The 22,889-nt window shown below is 32.1% G+C and overlaps 1 protein-coding gene across 4 annotated transcripts in view; it reads right to left on the minus strand.

The window, feature by feature from the left end:
• Positions 1-22,889, minus strand: part of LOC145293104 (uncharacterized) — a 121,886-nt gene that overhangs the window by 23,911 nt on the left and 75,086 nt on the right. For 3 of the 4 annotated variants that reach the window (XR_013869666.1, XR_013869665.1, XM_080139481.1), the window contains exons 12-16: positions 15,017-15,056; positions 9,281-9,407; positions 8,433-8,510; positions 8,051-8,168; positions 6,493-6,661 (exon numbers count right to left, since the gene is read on the minus strand). Coding sequence is in view for 1 of the 4 variants with exons in the window: in XM_080139481.1 (XP_079995607.1) it covers positions 6,493-6,661; positions 8,051-8,168; positions 8,433-8,510; positions 9,281-9,407; positions 15,017-15,056 (532 nt within the window). In the remaining 3 variants the exon portion in view is untranslated. The remainder of the gene's footprint in view (positions 1-6,492; positions 6,662-8,050; positions 8,169-8,432; positions 8,511-9,280; positions 9,408-15,016; positions 15,057-22,889) is intronic. The other variant, XR_013869664.1, reaches the window with a different exon arrangement.

Consider the following 22,889-nt stretch of genomic DNA (forward strand, 5'->3'; position numbering starts at 1 on the left):
TATTGCCACTATTTTTATCACAAAATAATAATTTATTAGGTTGGTTCATACAAAAGATGTATTCATTTTTTTGCCCCAAAAACAATTATATTGCCACTATTTTTGTCACAAAATAATAATTTATTAGGTCGGTTCATACAAAAGATGTATTCATTTTTTTGCCCCAAAAACAATTATATTGCCACTATTTTTGTCATAAAATAATAATTTATTAGGTTGATTCATACAAAAGATGTATTCATTTTTTTGCCCCAAAAACAATTATATTGCCACTATTTTTGTCACAAAATAATAATTTATTAGGTTGGTTCATACAAAAGATGTATTCATTTTTTTGCCCCAAAAACAATTATATTGCCACTATTTTTGTCACAAAATAATAATTTATTAGGTCGGTTCATACAAAAGATGTATTCATTTTTTTGCCCCAAAAACAATTATATTGCCACTATTTTTGTCACAAAATAATAATTTATTAGGTTGATTCATACAAAAGATGTATTCATTTTTTTGCCCCAAAAACAATTATATAGCTACTGATATTTGTTTGCTTTGTTTGTTTTTGAGCATTTTTCATGGTGATGATTTTGTTGTCATTTGTTTCCCCAATGTATTTCTATTAAGAATTCTTTCTAGAAAGATTATAGAAGGAACCACATGAAGATTGCCAATGATCCTGAGTGAAAGTGTTTCTGTGGAACGAACTAGGTTCGAACTTGGCACATCCAGGTAGTCAGCCCATGTTATTAACAACTATCACCACTTTCTTTTCCCTGTCACTGTTGTTGCTCTGTTAGTATAGTCAAGGAAACAGGGAGTAGAGAGGAAATTCCAAAGGCAAATAATCTGAGTAAAGAGGCTACTAGAGTAAAAAATCTTCTGGCATTTAAGGAGCTCTACAGTGAAGGAATGAGTCGGGGATTTTTTTTGCTGAGGGGTCATAAGTGCAGTAAGTTCATTGGAGCACATTCTATATAAAATATATAAGATTTCATTATGAAATAAGCATAGGGATGCTAAACTGTACCGATATAACAGTGGATCGAGTGTGATAGGCTATGCAGACATATTGTGTTGGATATTCTTTTTTTGCACGGAGACTAGTGGTTGGAGCACCAGCCCAGATGTGACAGCAACACTCCATGCATGTCAGATGGTAGCTTTATATACATATAGGATACTGGCAGATGTGATAAGTTTTCTAGACAGATAGAGAAAGTCTACCTTCTTTGCAACAGACTTAGCAGAATCTTATATATACTTATTACACTTCATATTTCTTGAGAATGTCATGCTGAGAAGTTTAAATATTGAATTCTCAAGAAGAGTGTTATTGGCCATGGCAGCCAATAGTTGGAAAGGTTTCTTATAGTCGTTAAAGGAAAGGAGTTTTGTTTGGGTAGAATTAAATGTGACCATCCATTTTTGGCCCCATTCTAGTACAGGCTGGAGGTCATTTTCAAAGCATTCAGCCATTCTGTCCCTTGCGAAGTATGGAATCATGCCTCCTGATCCCCAAAGGAATCAGTATGCAGACAGTCGCAATGAAACAAAAACGAGGAAAGAATTCAACTTATTTTTTTTATCAGTGACATAACAGACATTTATTTACAGGTACTTTCCAGAATAACGCCTTGTCTCTTTGTTTAAAAGTCTTTGCATACTTCGATGTGCTTAACAAGACTGCCGCGTCAAACACGCCATGTCCGGCCATGTTTAGGACATGTCTTTCCCTATCACGTGCAGGCCACATATGTAACAAGTCTACTTCCGCTCTCTTGTGCCTCGAACACGTCTTCCCCTGTTGCTCTTGGGCCACTTGTGTAACATGTCTATTTCTGTCTTTCACATGTTTCGAAAGCTCTTTGTAAATAAACAAATCGAGCACAACTTGAATACTTCTTCTCTGAACGCGTGTGTCCTTTTTATCTCTGCTGTCATATCGCACAGCATCCACAGCTCTGTTACAACTTTTCACTTAGCTATCAATGTGTTTCCCTTACTCCTCTCACTCTATATTGATGCAATCACTCTCTAATATTTCTTAATGTCTATATGAGAAATTAGAAAGGGAGTCTTTTTTAACACTGTTTAAACATACCACAAACACATATATAAATTAGATGGCAAAATAACAATTGTCATTCTTTATATGAATAATAAAGTATAATAATATTTCTATATAATAATAATAATTATAAGGAAAATAAACGTCCTTATTTTTAGTTATGCACGAGAACGTCTTGGAAGATGCATTCCTTCTTCTTTTTTGCAGCCTATTATCCTCATCTTTGTAGTTGTTGTTTCACCATGTTTTAACCAACTCATCCTCTGACTTTCTTCAGGTGATTAACCATGATGGGATAGAAATGCTAAGTCTTCATGGCCCATGATGCAGTGGATAGAGGAATTAAGTGTCTACAGTTCCAAGTGAGAATTGTCTGAAGATACCGGTTTCTATCCTACCCGAAGCCGGCCAGAGGATTAGTTGGCCAAAACAAGTACATTGACTCTTTTCAGAAAGACAAAGAAATTTGTTTAAAATCATCTGATATTCAAGCATTTTATTTTTTTGGTTATAGTCAGCTAACATACTTCCTAACTTCTGGCATGGCTGCTACTGGAAGCGGTGACAAGGCAAATCTTCACTTTTATTGTTATTCAGTATTTCTATTATGAATAGATTTATTGAAATAAAATAGAAGAAAAGGACATTATTTAAAAGTATACACTAAAAATTAACAAAATTATACAGATAAAAATAATACAATTAGTCTTTATTTGCATTTTTAATCACAAAATAAAATATAAAAGTTTTTATCTTATTTGAAATTTTATAAGAAATATGTTTATGAAATTATAACATATAAGTTTTTTTATTTATTTAAAAAATAAGTGTTTTACTTGGATTAATATAAAAAAATATGTTTATGAAAGTATAAAAATAAAATTATTGAAAACAAAAACAACAAAAGAAACCATTGAAATACAAAATAGCAAAATTTCAAACATAAAAAAAAACAAAAAAATAACATATCCAATACATAATATTCCTAAAATAGTTTTAAAAGATTTTAAAAAGTATTTTCAATAATTCTTAAAAAAATAAAACTAATTTCAATAATTCCTGATTAAAATAAGATTGGAAAAACTTTTCAATGATTATTAAATAAAAATAAGACCTATCGAAAATGTAATAAAAAAAAGTATATGCACAGACATGGGCATAAAAGAAAAAAACGAAGAAATTGATTTGCCTTGTCACCACTTCCGGTAGTAGCTATGCCAGAAGTTAGGAAGTACATTAGTTTTACTACAAAAATATATTATTTGTGAGAAAACGATTACGCTACTATCCTCTTCCATCTTCAATGATGGCAAAAATATGTTGGTCTGGAGTTATCTCCCTTGGAGACATAATTGAATTCTTCAACACAATATTGTTTCCAGCTTCCCTGACTTAATTACTGTAATTATTTAATGACTGTATTAATGTACAGAATGTTATGCTTCTAAATTTTGGAGACAAGAGTTGATTATTTGTATTATTTTGATGATTCAGACTACTGTTCTCATCTTCAGTGTTATTTTTACATTTCGATCAATGTAACTTCCGACTTTCTTCAGGTGTATCTTGTCAAACTCGGAACTAGTGGATAAAGTACTGGGTAAAATTTAGTTGTAAAGTTACACTCTTCTGAAAGTTGATGGTTCAATCCTCAGTGTGGGTGACAATCAAAAATACCATTGCGAATTACTTAGAACTTCTACCCAGTCATGGCTGATGGTACAAGAGCGTGCTACCCTCATTGATTAAATAAAGGGTTCTGTTCAAAATTCCGTTTCAACCAAAAGTTTTCCAAGTTCGATAAGATACATTAGAAAAAGGTCAGAGGTTACATCGACCAACATTGTGAAAATAACAATCAAATATGAGAACAATAGCTCAAAGAATCCAAATAATAGTTTTTTTTTAGTTTTTTTTATTACATTTTCACCCCAAACAAGGCATGTTGCCACTTTGATGTAGGGGGTTACTATCAGAGACATACGCTACAAGGGTACTATGTAGAGAGTTGGCCAGCAAGATGTCAGTTCATGTTACACTTGAACTTCTGCATGTCAGTACAGTTGGGGAAGCAGGGACCCAGAAGGGAATTCCAAAGTCTAGCGGTTTGGGGGAAGAAACTACTGGAGTAGAAGGCTCTTTTACATCTAGGGATCTCTACTGTGAAGGGGTGGGATTTAGCTGCTTGTCGGGTTTGTCAAGGGTATTTACGTCGAGGGGGTGAAAGTTCTTGCAGTTCATCAGAGCAAGCACCGTTAAAGTACTTGTAGAACAAGCAGAGGGATACAACATTTCGTCGATGGGACAAAGGCTGAAGTTTAGATGACAGTTCAAGACCTATCAGATTGGCGACTCTCTTTTGAACCTTGTCTAGGAGCGAGAGACTAATAAAAGATGCACCAGCCCAAATATAACAACAATACTTCATACATGGGCGAATGGTGGCCTTATAGAGATATAGGATAGCACGGTACAGAGAGCCTACCTTCTTTGAAGCGGTCCTGGCAATACTCTCAATATAATTGTTCCAACTCATGTTTCCTGTAAACGTTAGGCTGAGGAGTTTAAAGAATGTACTTTCATATAAAGAGTCTTTGGCCATTGCTATTGGTGGCAGAGAAGGCTTCTTATAATTATTGAAGGAAACGAGTTTAGTCTTGGCAGCATTGAATGTGACCATCCATTTATGTCCCTATTCCACTACAGATCAGAGGTCATCCTCTAGTGTTTCTGCCATTTCTTTAGATATGTGTTCATCTGTTTTCCTGTTGTGTCTGTTATAGAGCATGGTGTCATCAGCATATATACCCATCTCACAGACAATTTTGTCAGGGAGGTCATTTATGAATATTAGGAATAATAGAGGTCCAAGGATAGACCCTTGAGGCACTCCCGCATATATATCATATTGTTTAGATGTACAATCGACAAGGACAACCCAGATTTTTCTCTTATCTAAGAAGGATGTAATTATGTTAAGTATTCTTCCAGTGATACCGTATGATCTGATTTTCCTGAGAAGACCTTCATACCATACCCTGTCAAAAGCCTTAGATATATCTAGAGCTACCGCTCTACCCACCCCCGCTTTGTCCATGAATGGTATATACGTTCAGAGATTACAGTTAGGATGTCTGCTGTGGAACATACTTGCCTAAATCCATATTGTCGGTCAGTCAGAAGTTTAGCATCTGTAAGGTGATGGACTAGAGCTTGGTTAATTATGGTCTCAAATATTTTGGCGAAAAGTGGGAGGAGGCTAATGGAGCGATAATTTACTGGGTCAGTTCTTTCACCAGAATTCTTGAAAACTGGTACCACAGAAACAGTTTTCCAGCAGGCAGGAAAGCAAGATTCATTAAGGCATTTGTTGTAAAGTTTGGAGAGAACTGGAGCTACTTCGGCGGAGCACTTTTTTAATAGCACAGCCGGGATGAGATCAGGTCCACATGCTTTTGCAGTGTCAAGATTTCTTATGATAAGCAGGGGTGATTTTCAGTTTTTAATATGAATAACTTGCAGACGTTTAAATGTACTGTGAACAGACATCTCACTGCTCAACTCCCCACAATCCTCCCACCCCAGCTCTGATATTTCATCAACTTTTTTAGATCCTAACAGTTTTGCTTATAGGCTATCTTATTGGAGTCAATAACCGTCATCACAGCCTCTTTCTTCTCCTCAATTGTCTTATAACAGCCTGTAAGGTCTTCCTTCAGCTTAGGGAATAACCAAAAGTCACAAGAAGCAAGATCTGAGCTATAGGGAGAGTGAGGAACTGTTTTGATACCCATCTTGGTCAAATAGTCTGTGATCTTCTCTGAGCGCCCTTGGGATAAACTTATTGTCTCTATAGACACATGATGGTCCTTATCCATTAAATTCTTTATTTAGCCAATCAATTTTGGTGTTCTGACTTTTTTACTCCTCCCACACCTCTCATCATCCCTCACAGACTCCTTGCCTTCCTTGAATCTCTTATGCCACTCAAAAACTGATGCTTGATTCATGTAAGATGGTCCAAAAGCAGTCTGAAGCATTCCATATGTTTCTGGCATTTTTTCCAAGTTTAAAACAGAATTTTATTGCATATGGTCCTCAGGTCCAGATTGCATTTTTGAAATTCACCAGCTGTAACAATCAGTGTTAGTAGGGTGTATTTCAATTCCTGCTGTAGCTGTTCAATTGAACCTGAAATCATAAAAATTGGTTAGTCATCTCATACAATGTATAGCAATAACATATTGAATTTTCATTTTAAATGCCTACACAAAAAACTTATTTAAGGTACCTCGTACATGTGTTTACTATCAATAATAATGCGAGATATATAATGGTTTCAATTTTTAGTGATCAAATCATAATAATGGCTTCATGTAAGCAAGAAAGAGAAAGTGAATCCAGGGAAAAGTGTATGTACTTACGTTTGGGGTTTTGGTGGTAAAATGTTTTCACGCAAAGTTGAATTTGGTGTTTGTACATTTGATTGCTTTTTTGAACTGACTGGACTTGGTGGCTTTTTTGTAATGACTTTGGCTGATTGCATCTTTGGAATTTTTACAATTGCTTGATTTGCTTGTGGCTTTTCGACTGCTTAAAAGAGTCAACGATAAAAGAGAATGTTATGGCTTTTAGAAGAGATTTCCAATTTCATCATTGAATAGGAAGTAAAATTTTATGTTTGAGTTAAAGATGTACTGAAACTACAGAAGATGATGAAGATACCAAGAAATAATGTTTTAGCTTATAAATGTATCAAAAGTTCTAAACATAATGATTCTTATTTTATGATATGAAAAGTAGATACTGATTGTATGTTTGTACTGCTTGAAATTTATTGTCTATTAATGTCTCATTTGTTTTTTGTTTTGTTTCATCTCTCCTCTTTTTTTTCACTTCAAACAAGGCATATTGTCACTTGGAATGTAAGGGGTACTATTTGGGATCATGTCAGGAGACTGTGGGGAATTGAGCAGCAAGATGTCTGTTCACATTACATTCAAACTTTTGCAGTCAATCAGGGAAGCAGGAAACACTATTATGTAATATTATTAAGAAAAAATTACTCCTTCTTCCATAAAAATAGTCATTGTCACCTAACTATATATCTGTTATTTATTTCTTTAAAAATTGTAGCAATTTATTTCTTTTTAAACAGACAGCATAATTTGATTTGGAAACAATTCATTTTAAAATAAGCAAAGTCAGAATTTTTCACCTTAAAGATACCATTTTAATCACCATGAGATAATCTCATTCTTAAATGTGTAAGAAAAGTCATAATGTATGCACAAACATGGAATGATTTGGTATATTATTATAGAGATAATTGATATTTCCCAACTGAATTCCATGGGTTAGGGTTAGAGTCAGCTAGAAATACAGGGCATTCCACAAGTCATGAACACATTTGGACATTAAACATCTCAAAAAATATTAAGGATATATATAATCATTAATATCAAACTATTAAGGATATATATAATCATTAATATCAAAGTTGAACTTGATAAATTTAGTTTGCAAATCATGTCGCTTTCATTAAACATACATAATTCAGTAGATATAAAGTCATAAAATTTGTCTGAGATTTCTGGAACACCCTGTGATACCTTGAGAGATTAAAAAATGAACAGATCGTTGCTAGTCAACTCTGGAGAGTCTGCTCAGAAAACATGTCTTAGTAATTGATTTCCACTTAAAAAGAAAAAGCAACTGATTGTTTTTGTTAAACAAATTAGTGGCCTTTCTGAATTTTTTTGATTTCTTTGGACCTGTGGCTTAGTGGATAGAGTACTTAGTAAAATTCACTTGTAAAGTTACACTCTTCTAGAGGTTAAAGGTTCAATCCTTGTGGCCCACAATTATAAAAAAAACGTATTTTTGTAAAAAAAAAAAAAAAAAAAAATTCCTTTAAGAGAATTAAATTAAAAATAAAAGGTTGTTTTTAAATGACAAAATTTCATAAGAAAATGAATTTACATTTTACTGAAGTCCATGGTTTGTCTTTGGGTGAATATTCAGTTTCAATTTTTTTTCTCACTGTGTTTTCTGCTAATTGGTTCAACTTCTGCCATTTTTTTTCAAAATTGGGATACCTCTAAAAAAAGGAAAAAAAGAGGAATGAAATTTTTTTTAATTTATGAACTGAATGAAATGAAAAGGTCTTCAACTACAAAACAAAAAAAAACAAAAAAATACAATCAAAAGATGCACTATCAGTCATACTTAATCTGCTGAACGTCTATTACTTACACACCAAAACAAAAATCGATCATTACAGAGAGGAATCAGAATTTCTGCAAGTGCATAAAAGAGCTTTAAAAGGGATTTCCTTCTCAGAGATTTTCAAGGAATTTGTTACCTTGGATTTTGCCAGCCTTTCTTTCTTCATGATGGACAGCTTATCAGACAAAGTCTTTTTTGATATTCCTTTTGTACTCTGAAAGAACAAACAAACCGATTATTACTATCTTTGCTGTTCTCCTCCAATTAATTAAACCACAATTCATTCCCAATACTCTCAACTCTTGATGTTAATTCATTTCACAATTTTTATAAATACTAAGAGTTATTTTATCAGATGTTTTAAGAAATCCAAAAGTTTGCTTGCCAACCATTTCGGTACTTGTTTATCTTAGTGATCTTTTTAAACCAACGCATTTCAGGTGAAAATATTATTATGTACTTACATGCCAGGGCAAAATTAGCATAAATTACAAAAATAATGATTCAATAGATGTGCAAGATGCATTATTAAATCATCCACAATTATGGTCTGTTTAAAAATGGTGGACCCTCAATTTAAGTCAAGTCTTCATTATTTGTCATACTGAATTGGTTACATTAAAACATTACGCATTAAAACTTGATAATTTAATAAATTCTATTTTTACTTGTAATCATTTTTCTACTGGATCATTTTTCGTAAATTTTGAAATTTATACTAATTTTGCCAATTATGTAATAATTTTTCACCTGACTCCAGTTTGAAAATGCATTTTGATTGTATTTAAATTTGCATGTTAAATCACTGCATCTTATTTTGGATGCATCCAAACATTTCTGTAAGAGATACTATATCCATTGGTTGGTCTGTCACACTTGAATATAAAATAGCATTTTCAACACTAAACCCATTGATTGAATGGCTACATCTTGTTTAAATACATTCACTTTTCAATTCAGGTTGAAAAAAATTTCGTCACGAACCTGTGATAAACCAATGTTCTTAAGTTTTTCAGAAAGAAGGTTAGCCATTTCAAGTCTCCTTTCTTGATGAATATTGGAATTTTCTGTAATCGGTGCACGGACAGGTTTCATCCTTTCAGTCAAAGATCTATAATAAGATAAATAACGTTTTGGTATAGACAATAAAAACAAAACATTTTTGGACTAAAATGAATTTCAAATAAAACAACTGGTGACCAGCAATGGCCAACACCTCTGCTTGTTTATTTATTTATTTTATTTTATTTTTTACCCCAAACAAGACATACTGTCACTTGGATGTGAGGAGCTTCTATTTGGAATTGTGTCTAACAAAGGACTGAGAAACTGAACAGCAAAATGTCTGTTCACATTACATTTAAACTTCTTCAGATCAGTACAGTCAGAGAAGCTGGAAACAGGGAGGAAATTCCAAAGTCTAGCAATCCAAGGGAAGAAATTACTAGAGTAGAAAACTTTCAATCATCTATTTACCTCTACAGTGAAAGGGTGCAGGGCTCTCTGGACATATTTATCTTTAGTTGACCTTTGACAACTAAATATTTTCGTTTTCTAGCCAAACCCACATGATTTTTAGAATATGCCATCTTCATTTTGTAACGAGTATGTACATCATAAATATTTTTCTGTATTTTTTTTAAATAAGTTTAATTCTAAATACACAACAAATTTTATGTTGATACTTGAAGTTGATGTTGAATTTCTTCAGATATTTTTTTTTAAACAGCCTTCATTGAAAAGAAAAAAAAAGTATATTGTTCTATTAAACTTTTATTGTTTAAATAATTTAACTTTGTTCGTTTTATTAAAAAATAAAGTTGAAAAGATATTTTTTATTCAGTAGTGAGTTTTGGAAGATTGTCAGTGAAAGAATAACAATCACCAAAAGATAAGCGTTTCATTATTTCTAGTCGTCACTTTGAAAAATCACCTGCAAATGCGACTGTTTCACTCGCAATGTAGACCCTGGGGTGGAATTTTGCTATCGGGAGTATGTACATTGAGAGAGGCACATTCTATTCATGTAGTGATACAAATTATTGGAATAACAAAACATGTTTTGAGAAACAAACTTTTCACATCGTTTGCTTTTAGAGAAAAATAATGTGAAATTAGCAGATGTATTTGATATGCAGTGTTCAGTAGTGAAGTGCCCGATTGCTATCCTCATCAATGTCTTACATCATTTGATGAAAAATTAAAGTGTTTGGGGGAGGGAGAAATTAAAACAAACAAATTTTAATAAATATTATCTTATTTTGTTTAACATATGTTTTTATATGTCATCATGTGTTGGACGGCTTTTAGAAATTTACTTCAAAACTAATCTATCTCTAGCCAGATCTTTATCTTGATTTATTATATATCCCTCTTTCTCTAAAATACACCCTTATCACGTCTCCCCATGATTTTATTGTCAACTGATCCTATTACCTCAACTGGTCTACATCTACTAACTCAAGCACTCTCATCCATTTTTTCAATGTGACCAAACCAACAAAGTCTCTTGTTCTACACACATTGTTCTATGTGCATTCATTCTTGTTTTTGTGCATTCATTCTTTTCTTTTTTTTTTTTTTTGCAAACTATTATCCTCATCTTCATAGTTATTGTTTATGTTTCACCACATTTCAGCCAACTCATCTTCTACCCTGTTTTGTTTTTTGCTTTTTTTTGGGGGGGGGCAAAATGTGGTGAATCAAAAACAAAAACAACTACAAAGATGAAGATAAAAAAAAAGAATGCACAAATTATGAAGACGCATCTCAAAGGATTCAAAAAATAAAATAACATAAAAAAAATAACATCTTCCTATATAGTCCAGATTTAATCTTCCTCAAAGATCATCAGATCTCAATCGGAAATAATTAATTTTCATCTTTTGCTGTCATGGGCTGACATTTTGGATAATTTATAATTCTTAATAGAGAATTTAAATAGGTTGTGGATGGCGTTTGTAAGATACGCTTGTACACTTCCGGTGCTAAATAGCATTGTCTGATATATGATTTGCTGTTTCATTGGGATTTTCATGTCTTCTCTTGTAGATTTCTCAAAATTAGACCCAAACAGTAATCTGTCTGACATATAAATATTGGATTTGAACTAACCTATTTATTTTTCTCAATATGTTATTGGTAGGAATATATTTTATTTTGCATTAGTTTCTTTCACAAAAGTACTTATTCCAGCTAAGAAAATATTTAGAGTAGATAATTTTTTCTTCTTCCTTTTTCCAGACAATAATTTCCCTTGAAACCATTTAAAAACAAAATTAACTAATACTTAGGTAAACAAAAACAGAAAAAAATGAATAGTTTAAAAAAAATCAAAGGAAAAACTAAAAGTATAAAGGCTCCCAGTCAGTATAGAGGAGGTACTTGTTCAACATAATACTAATTTTGCCAGCTCGACACCATTAAAGACAATTAACTACCTAGTTCAACCACCTTGTTCTCTCAACACTATGCAGTTACACTGACTTTTACAAAGTTAATGAATGAATTAATAGAAAAATGCCTTACAATATTTTATAAAATTAAAAAAAAAAAATTTCACTTTAAATAAAAAATAAATTTTTTAATAAATTTTAACCAGTTCCTCTCCCACACTTATGAATGGATGTAATTCGGTTATAGTCAGCTAACATACTTCCTAACTTCTGGCGTGGCACTACCGGAAGCGGTGACAAGGCTTTCTTCTCTTATTGTTATTCAGCGATTTTGTCAAGTGATTTGTCGAAATAAAATATAAGAAAAGAGCATTAATGAAAAGTATACAATAAATTTAACAAAATTATAAAAAGATAAAAATAACATAAGTAGTCTTTATTTGCACTTTTAATAACAAATTGAAAAAATAAAAAGTTTTTATTTTATTTGAAATTTTATGAGAAATATGTTTATGAAATTATAAAAATAATTTTTTTTAATTTTAAAAATAAGTTTTTTATTTGCATTCGTATAATAAATATGTTTATGAAAGTATAAAAATAAAATTATTGAAATTAAAATAACAAATAAAATTATTGAAATCAAAATAACAAATAAAATTATTGAAATCAAAATAACAAATAAAATTATTGAAATCAAAATAACAAATAAAATTATTGAAATCAAAATAACAAATAAAATTATTGAAATTAAAATAACAAATAAAATTATTGAAATCAAAATAACAAATAAAATTATTGAAATCAAAATAACAAATAAAATTATTGAAATTAAAATAACAAATAAAATTATTGAAATCAAAATAACAAATGAAATTATTGAAATCAAAATAACAAATAAAATTATTGAAATTAAAATAACAAATAAAATTATTGAAATCAAAATAACAAATAAAATTATTGAAATCAAAATAACAAATAAAATTATTGAAATCAAAATAACAAATGAAATTATTGAAATCAAAATAACAAATAAAATTATTGAAATCAAAATAACAAATAAAATTATTGAAATCAAAATAACAAATGAAATTATTGAAATCAAAATAACAAATAAAATTATTGAAATCAAAATAACAAATAAAATTATTGAAATCAAAATAACAAAATTTCAAACATCATAAAAATAAAACACAGCCAAGACATAATGTTCCCAAAATAGTTGACTTTGATTCTTCTCCATGCCACCACAGGAATTCTTGCAGATGATTATCGAGAAAAGACTAATTGTGATATTTTTATCTGTATTACTTATTTTGTTAATTTCTATTTTATATTTTTCAATAATGTCCTTTTCTTTTTATTTTATTTCAATAAATCGCTTTACAACAGAATGAACTGATTGGCCTTATCACCGCTTCTAGTAGTGGCAGCCATGACGAAAGTTAGGAAGTATGTTAGCTGACTATAACCAGTAATTCCAATAAATTTATTTCTATCAAAAAATATATGAAAATCTATTCCTGTCTGTTGTGACCATGGTTATAAAAGAAAACATATTTTTATCAAAACATAACATTTCTTTAAGAAAATTAAATTAAAAGTAAACAATTGTTTGTAAATGACAGAATTGTTTCCTTATGAGATGAATTTATGTTATACTGAAGTCAATGGTTTGTCTTTGGCTGAATATTCAGTTTTTCAAAGTAGATGAGGCCATGGATTAGCTAACATCTGCCAATCAGTTTGTATAATAGTCCATGTAAGTGAGTAGGTGCAAAAATTATTGCACATCATTGTCAGTGTTTGACCCTGAAGGACTCCACATGTGAAGTAACATCTGATTGGTTGAGATGGTCATGTGAGATTCAACAAAATGATAACATTAAACTCAGTTGCCATTTAAGTATTAGTACAAGGGGCGTTCTAAAAGTAATGCTTCCTATTTTTTTTTTATTCTGCCCAAATGGATCAGAAGGGATTGTGAATTTCGTTATTATCATGACCTGAAAGTTTCAGCTCTCTATTACAGATATTGACAGTGTGAATAAGAAAGCAACCCCTGTCATGGACATGCATCAGAAGCAGAAATGTAATATTGAATTCAGAAAATAACTGAACTTATCAACATTCACCTGTTGAACACTTACGAAACTGATGCAGTTGATGTGAACATGGTTAGGAGACGGGCTCGTTGATTTCAGAATGGTGACAGAGATGTGAGCGACAAAGCATGCTCCAGACTTATAACCAAGGCACCGTTCATTGCTGGGAAAAGTGCATTGAGAATGGTGGTGACTATGTAGAAAATAGATTCTGGGGCACAAAAGGTTTTTATGGTACCACTCTCATCTTTGTAGCTCTTCAACATTTTAGTTTTTGAGTTAAAAACATACGACTTATTTTTGGAATGATCCTCATAATAAAAGCTGTAATTAAAGTCGTTCTAGACAGGATTATTACAATATTCTCAAGATAACGAGAAGTAACTCTTAAGGAAAGAAGATTCAGTTTAGCTAAGATATAATAACATATATCTAATACAATAGAAATGCCAACAACAAATCTTAACTTTATAAGCGATAAAGAAACGTGCGTTAAAGTGGTGATCAACTGTGTTACATTGGTAAAGTATCAGAGTCATGAGTTTGATCCTAACCTGTGCTGACGAAAAGGTAAAAGCTAGAAACATGCATGGCCATAGGTATGCTTTTATGCACGTAAAATAATATTTGATAATAAAAATAGATAAATAAATACATCCCATAAAAAAATAAGGGCGATATGTTGATATATATATATATATATATATGAATAATAATAAGAGCTTATAGCTCTTAAAAAAATGCTAAGGTAGCAGAAAAAAAAAAAAAAATTTCAAAATTGTTAATATTGCTAAAAAAAATGCCAACAACAAATCTTAATATAATAAAGCAGTATTCTTGTCTGTTTGTTCAAAATATATATCATATATGACGTCATAGAAGATAACATCATAACAGATGATATCATATTGAATGACGTCATATATACACAGCTAGTAATAAAAAAAGTGTTATCTCCTTTTTGCATTTGCCAAGCTGTTAGCTAGAAATAATCTAGAATATATTGTCAAGCTTAATATCCAAAGATGCAAGAAATGGCTAACATACAGAGAGACCTTCAAAAGGCAGTGTAACATGTTGATTTCCAATTTCTCCATTCTTAAAAAAAAAGTATAGAAAATTTGTTTTTAATTTTCTTTTCCTCTTTAACCTTACAGATAAAAATGAACACACATGCAACAAACAGAGAATCAAGTCCCTTTATAAGCAACTCTTCTTACCCAGTGCCATTGCTCATCATACTTCCAAATCTTTGATCGGCTGAAAATAAACAGAAATACAAATAAATAGAAAACTAAACAGCAACAAAAAAAATATGCAAGACAATCGTTCAAAAGATTAAAGTTTTATAAACAAACAAAAATGCATTTTCTAGCTGAATAAATTACTAGTTCCTTAAAAACTGCAAAAACATTCCGATACAAATTGAATGCTGGCAACCTTCTGTCTAATGAAACAATGGCTTTTTGCATCTGATGCACTGCAGCATCTGCTGTGGCTATACAGTTAAAACTGGAGTCGCTTCTCCAGATGCAGGCCTGGATAGGTGATAAGGAAACCTAAGTTTGCCCAGTGTAACCCAAGTGTACTTGTAGGTATTGCAGACAAAGTCCGATAAAAATGCAAACCAATACAGTCGGAGTCAGCACAGCTGCAGGATTGCCTGAAAGGTGTTGCAGTGCTTCACCATTCACCTATCAGGAGTCCAAACTGGATTTTTTGTCAGGGTTTACTCCCTTAGCCTTTGCCAAGGCATCCACAAGGCAGTGGAACTATTTTCCAATGGCTGGAGTAAAATTTGAAAATATTTATAATTTTGACGAAAATAATGGAGATCCTCCTTGTAGTTATGGTTGTATCAAAATAAAAGTGAAATTCTTAAATGATTCTTCTTTAAACAAATTAAAAACAAATTTATTCTTTAAAATCAATTTTAAAGAAAATAAAAGGAAAAATAATTAAATTTTAAGTAAAAATTCTAAACCTAGAAAAACACCATTTCATTGTATGACATACTAGTTGCTTTACTATCAAACATTCATCTCTCAATCACACAATGTTGCTGTTGTTATTATAGGGCATTCACCCTAGATGAGTTGAATCTGCTTTCAAAGGAGGAAGTATCATGGGAATATGAATTCACAGGTGATTCCTGGCCACCTGTAATATTTGGTGCATTTTTTAACAGAAACCTAGTATCTTCAGACAGCCTAATCTGATAGCACCAGATGACCTAACAGGTATTACCACTCTGGGCCAAAGTAGACCTGAGAGCAATAGTAACTAAAGGGTAACTTCACATTCCCCAAATGACGCCTCACAACTCAATTTCATACCCAAGACCACACATATACACATATATATTTTATTTATATACTATTCTACCATATATTCACCATATAGAACCAGGGTTTTGTGAAGTGACCATCTACTAGTCCGAATATCAAAAAAAAAAAATAAAATAAAAAAAAAGGGGTAATTTGTGCATTGTCATGTCACAGTTAAATATTTCTGGAATATTGCATAAAGCACATGTTTCCATGATTAAACGAAAAATGATTTCGGCCATATTTGATTTGTCACATATGACATGTGATGTAAACACAAGGAAAATGAAAAAGAAGCTATTATATAAACTAAAATTGATAAAGTCTTCAAAAACTATTTTCTTTAATAATTAATTTTCAATGCTATGGTTTCTCAGAATTTTTGAATATTTTCATTACTGCAGCATAACAATTCAGTAGATACCATTGGTTTCACTCAAAATTCAATATTTCAGTTTTTGAATTTCGTTACAACAACAAAGAAGAACTCAAAAAACGAGAGTGTGTGCTCTCCAACAAAAAAGGTCTTAAAACACAACTGACCGCTGATGTTCACTAAAACTTAGAGATATTTTGGCCTGTGATAAACATTTGACTTCAGACATAATACCTTAATAAGTGAAAAAACGTTATATGTTAATAAGTAAAAAAAACATTATATGTTAATAAGTAAAAAAAAACATTATATGTTAATAAGTAAAAAAAAACATTATATGTTAATAAGTAAAAAAAAAACATTATATGTTAATAAGTAAAAAAACATTATATGTTAATAAGTAAAAAAAAAACATTATATGTTAATAAGTAAAAAAACATTATATGTTAATAAGTAAAAAAACGTTATATGTTAATAAGTAAAAAAACATTATATGTTAATAAGTAAAAAAAAACATTATATGTTAATAAGTAAAAAAACGTTATATGTTAATAAGTAAAAAAACATTATATGTTAATAAGTAAAAAAACGTTATATGTTAATCACTAAAAAACATTATATGTTAATAAGTAAAAAAACATTATATGTTAATAAGTAAAAAAAAACATTATATGTTAATAAGTAAAAAAACGTTATATGTTAATCACTAAAAAACATTATATGTTAATAAGTAAAAAAACATTATATGCTAATAAGTAAAAAACGTTATATGTTAATAAGTAAAAAAACGTTATATGTTAATAAGTAAAAAAACGTTATATGTTAATAAGTAAAAAAACATTATATGTTAATAAGTAAAAAAACATGTTAATAAGTAAAAAAAACGTTATATGTTAATAAGTAAAAAAACGTTATATGTTTATAAGTAAAAAAACGTTATATGTTAATAATAATAAAAAAACTAAAAAAGAACATTATATTTGTATTATTTGGATTCACTGAACTACTGTTCTCCTCTTAAGTGTGATTTTCACATTTTCGGCGATGTAATCTCTGACATTCTTCAGGTGTATCTTGTCAAATTCGGGAATGTTTCCGTTGAACTTGGGAATTTGGACGAAATTTCGAGCAGAACCCTTTATTTACTTCACGGGGTTAGTGTGCTTTTGTTCCATCAGCTATACTGGATAAGGTCCAAAGTAATTTGCAATTGTATATTTTGTTCGCTCATACAGAGGATTTAACCTTCAACTTTCAGGAGAATATCACTTTTTACAATTGATTTTTCCAAGTACTTTAACATCGACCGAAACGTGAAAATCACACTCAAGATAAGGACAGTAGTCCGATGAATCCAAATAATATGAATAACCAATCCTCAACTAAAAAATTCAGAAAGGTCAAAACATTATGTTAATATAAAAAGTTAAAAAAAATATATGTTAATAATAATCTCTTTATATAAAAGACAAAATGCGTGTTTGTGTGTCTACTAAAAACTTTCAACAGACGAATCTGAACCTGACCAAAATGGTATTGTTTTGAAGATCAGTCCTTTGAACATAAATATCGCCATTTTTGCAAGTCATCATCTCCTTTCGATTTACTAGGCTTAATCTGACGTTTGCAACTTCTGATTGCACAATGGAGACATCGGCTAAGACGTTAGTTTTTCTTTCTTCCTTCACGTTACGGGTTTGAGTCTCCCTGCCTACTACTACTTTTTTGTTTTTTTTAACACATCCCTCCACCTCGGCTTTCTTTACTTCACACACCAAGGCAACGCCGGGTACCCCCGCTTGTATAAAAAATTTTTAAAAACATATGCTAATAAGCAGAAAACATTATATGTTAATAATAATATAAAAAGTAAAAAAAAAAAAAAACATTTAGAAAAAACAATAACTATAAAACAAATCTGTAAAACAAAATAATACAAAAATGAAAACATCTCTTTCTAAAGCACATGGTAAAAAAATGGTTGCAATCCAACAGTTACAAATGGGCTTCCCTATGGAAATGGGATGATAGCCCAAGGGAGGTAACTCATTAACGAGTGGTATATGATAATTTCCCTTGAATCAGTTCAAATCTGTTGGTAAAACGATGAAACATTAAGCAAAGGTGCACTAAAAGATCAGATTTTGAGTCATTTTCTCAGTTATAAGTTGGTTAAATGGTTATTAGTGGTTATAAGAGGGTCTGTAGTAAAATAATGTGTGAATTTATCAATGCATATAGATCTTGTGTACTGCTATAACAGTAGCTGGACATTTCCTATGTTTTTTATTATCACCCCAAACAAAGCACAGTGCCACTTTGATGTAGGGAGCTACTACCAGGGACATATGTTGCAGGGATGCTACTTAGGGAATTGAGCAGCAAGATGTCTGTTCACATTACACTTGAACTTCTGCATGTCAGTACAGTTGGGAAAACAGGAACCCGGAAGGGAGTTCCAGAGTCCAGCAGTTCTGGGGAAGAAACTATTAGAGTAGAAGGCCTTCTTACATCTAGGAATCTCTACTGTGTAGGAGTGGGATTTTGCTGAGTGTTGAGTTTGTCAGGGGTATTTATATTGAGGAGGTATAAAGGCACAATTAAAATACTTGTAGAACAGGCAGAGGGATGCAACAGTTTCATCAATGGGAAAGAGGTTGAAGCTTGGATGACAGTTCAGGGCCTATCAGGTTGGCGACTCTTTTGAATCCTGTCCAAGAGTGAGAGACTAGTAGTAGGTGCACCAGCCCAAATGTGATAACAATACTTCATACATGGGCGAATGGTGGCCTCGTAGAGGTACAGCATACTTTCAGGCATAAGTAACTTTCTAGCAAGGTAGAGAGAGCCCACCTTTCTTGCAATGCTCTTGTATCTGTTGCAATTCATAGGGATCAGTGATGCAAGATTTACAGTATATAGAGGAAGGTTTCAGAGTCGTCGTTTCCTCTATACTTCGTCTTGGGATTTGAATAAAAATACCATTTGAGGATATAGGATAATGAATAAAATTTAAACGGAGACAATTAACACAACATTGGATTACCACAGGAGAAAAGGGGTCTTGGACAGAGAATATATATATGACACTGAGGGTACGGAGGACAGGTCACTAGGAAAGAAAGAGTATTATCAAGGAAATAGACTAATGCTGGATGTGGCGAGAGTGATCTTGTAGCCATTGTGCATCTCGCATAAAACGTGTGTGAGAGTGTTATGACCCTAAGAAAGAGTCATTTAGAAAGATGCAAACAAAAGGGTTAAGTAGAAAGAATATATTGTAGAAAGAATATATTGTAGAAAGAATATATTGTAGAAAGATTGATTGATTGATTGATTGATTGATTGGTTTTACGGCATATCAACCTATGTGGTCATTTAATGCCGGAGTCCTTTTTTTTTTTTTTTAACTTTTTTTATTGGGAGGGGGGGAATGACTTTTTCAGCCTTTCCTCCCTTTTTTTATAAAATTGAACTAAGAAATTAAATGTTGTATTTATACATGGATGTGTATATTTGGGTGACTTTAAATTTCCTTAAATTTTCTTATATAAATTTACTTTCCTTAGGTATGCTAGAATATTTGCTGAGTTGACCTTTTCAAAAAGGTCTTCCATATTGCTTTCTGTATAATATAATTTTCTAGTTGGGGCAAGGTCATCACACCCAACTAGGATATGTTTTACTGTGAGTGTCTCCTGGCATGGGATGCACTCTGGCGCCGATTCTCCATTTAGTATATAAGAATGAGTAAAGTTGGTGTGCCCTATGCGCAGCCGAGTCAGGATCACATCTTCTCGGCGTGATCTCTTGATGTCCGGACATCGTTCCTTAAGTTCAGGTTTGATTGAGTATAATTTGTTGCCCTCTTGCTGACTCCACCGCAGTTGCCATTTTTCCTGTATGTATGCTTTTATCTGGGGTCTAAGATCAGTATGTGGAATCTTAAAATTGTCAGTTGGAAGGTGAGAAGATCTTTTTGCAGCTATATCTGCCCTGTCATTGCCTTTGATCCCCACATGGCTGGGGATCCAGACAAGAATAATGTTTTTAGTAGTTGAAAGGATATTGATTTTTTCTATTAATTTTGTTGTTAGTGGATTTTGTTGTTTTTGATTTTGTATAGATAATAGGACTGATAGAGAATCTGTGAGAATGATGAAGTTTTTGGTGGTTTCCTCTGAAATTATGTTGAGTGCTAGATCGATAGCTATAGTCTCTGCAGTGAATATAGATGCTTCATTTTGAAGATTTCTCTTCATTTTGGTTTTATGGTACGTTGCTGCACATCCAGTGTGATTGTTGCTTTTAGACCCGTCTGTGTAGATAAAGGTGTAGTCTGAATATTGTAATTTTAAATGTTGAAGTTCGTTGTGGTATTCAATAGGGTTTGTGGTAGATTTGGACTTTTTGTTTAGGTTGAGTTTTATTTCAACTTGTTTCATGGTCCATGGGGGTGTTTTAGGCAGTATGAAGTTGTGAATGCTAGAGATTAGAATTTTCGATTCTTCAATGCTTTCCTTCATTTGGAGCCCGAACGTTTTGATAGTTTTTCTTCTCATGTTAAAGAGTTCTTCATATTTAGGATAGAAGGTACATTGGTATGCAGGGTTGTTTGGGCAAGACTTCAGTTTCAGTAAATATTGAAGGGCTAACTTTTCTCGCCTTAGATCTAGTGGGGGTTTGTGTGCTTCCGTGTATAGACTGTTCACGGGAGAAGTTCTGTATGCTCCTAGGGCCAATCTTAGGCCAGTATGGTGAATAGGGTCTAGGCTTTTTATATATGATGTTCGGGTTGATCCATATATGAAACAACCGTAGTCTAGCTTTGAGCGGACTAGTGCTCTGTAAAGTTTAAGGAGTGTTTCCCTGTCTGCACCCCAATCGGTATGTGCTACCACTCTCAAAAGATTTACAGCTTTGTTACATTTTTTTTTCAGATAGTTTATGTGTGGGATGAATGTTAACTTTTTGTCAAATAAAATCCCTAAGAATTTGTACTGGTCAGTAACGGTTATGGGCGTTCCTTCCATGGTTAGGACAGGATCATTATGCATGTTCTTTAGTTTGCAGAAATGCATGCATTTCGTTTTTCTTTTGGAGAATCTAAATCCATTCTCTTCCGTCCATCTCATTACTTTGTTTAAGCACAATTGAAGCTTCCTTTCTATTATAGATATATATCTAGATCTACAGCATATTAGGAAGTCATCCACATATAGGGAGCAATCTACCCCAGGGTTAAGGTTTTTTACAATGTTGTTAATTCGGATACTGAACAGGGTCACTGACAGTATACTCCCTTGAGGTACTCCATTCTCTTGTTCTTTCAAGTCCGATAGAGCTGTGCCAACCTTTATTCTGAACCGTCTATTTTTTTAAAAATTTTCAATAAAAATTGGCATTCTGCCTTTTAGTCCAAGCGCCTTCAGATCCCTTGTAACACCGTACTTCCACACAGTATCGTAGGCTTTTTCCATGTCAAAAAACACTGCTGTTAAATGTTCCTTCCTTACAAAGGCTTCTCTGATGAAGGTTTCAAGTCTGACTATGTGGTCTATTGAACTTCGGTTTTTCCTGAATCCTGTTTGAAATTCTGTAATAAGATTCTCTGTTTCCAGGAACCAGATTAGTCTTTTGTTTATAATCCTTTCCATGGTCTTACAAATGCAGCTTGTTAGAGCTATTGGCCTGAAATTCAATGGATCTGAGACGTTACTTGATTGGGATTGGATGTTTGAGTTTTCAGATTTGGGGATTGGTATTATTGTGGCCTCTTTCCAGGTCTCGGGTACGTTTCCACTGGACCATATAATATTGAAAATTTCAAGTAGGTATTTCATTGAGGTTTCTGGAAGTTTTTTGAGGATTTCATATGGAATTTCATCGGGCCCTGTAGCTGTGTCATGGGATTTGGTTAGCGATTCTTTTAATTCAGGCAAGGTAAGAGGTTGGTTGTATTTTTCAGTATTTTGTGATTTAAATAGAATTTTCTTTTTCTCTTCCTTTTCTCTAATCTTTTTGAATTTCTCTGTTTGTCTGTCACATGATGAAATTTTTGATAAATTATCTGCCAGGTTATTGGAAATGTCTTTTTGATCGGTGTATATTTTGTTGCCTTTAGAGATGTGGGATATTGGTGTACTACTACACTTTCCTTCTATTTTCCTCATCATGTTCCAAACTGTTTTTGCCTTGGTATTCACATTAATTTTGGATATATAATTTCTCCAGGTTGTTCTTTTGGATTCCTTTATGATTCGTCTGGCTTTTGCTCTGTTGTTTTTGAAGAAATCCAGATTTTCGCTTGTTGGATACTTTTCGAATTTTCTCAAGGCAGCTCGTCGAGCTCTGATGGTTTTCTGCATTCTTTTGTGAACCAAGGTTTGT

Source organism: Euprymna scolopes, chromosome 14 (genome assembly GCF_053919585.1).
Source record: "Euprymna scolopes isolate OS-2025 chromosome 14, ASM5391958v1, whole genome shotgun sequence".
Lineage (NCBI taxonomy): Eukaryota > Metazoa > Mollusca > Cephalopoda > Sepiida > Sepiolidae > Euprymna > Euprymna scolopes.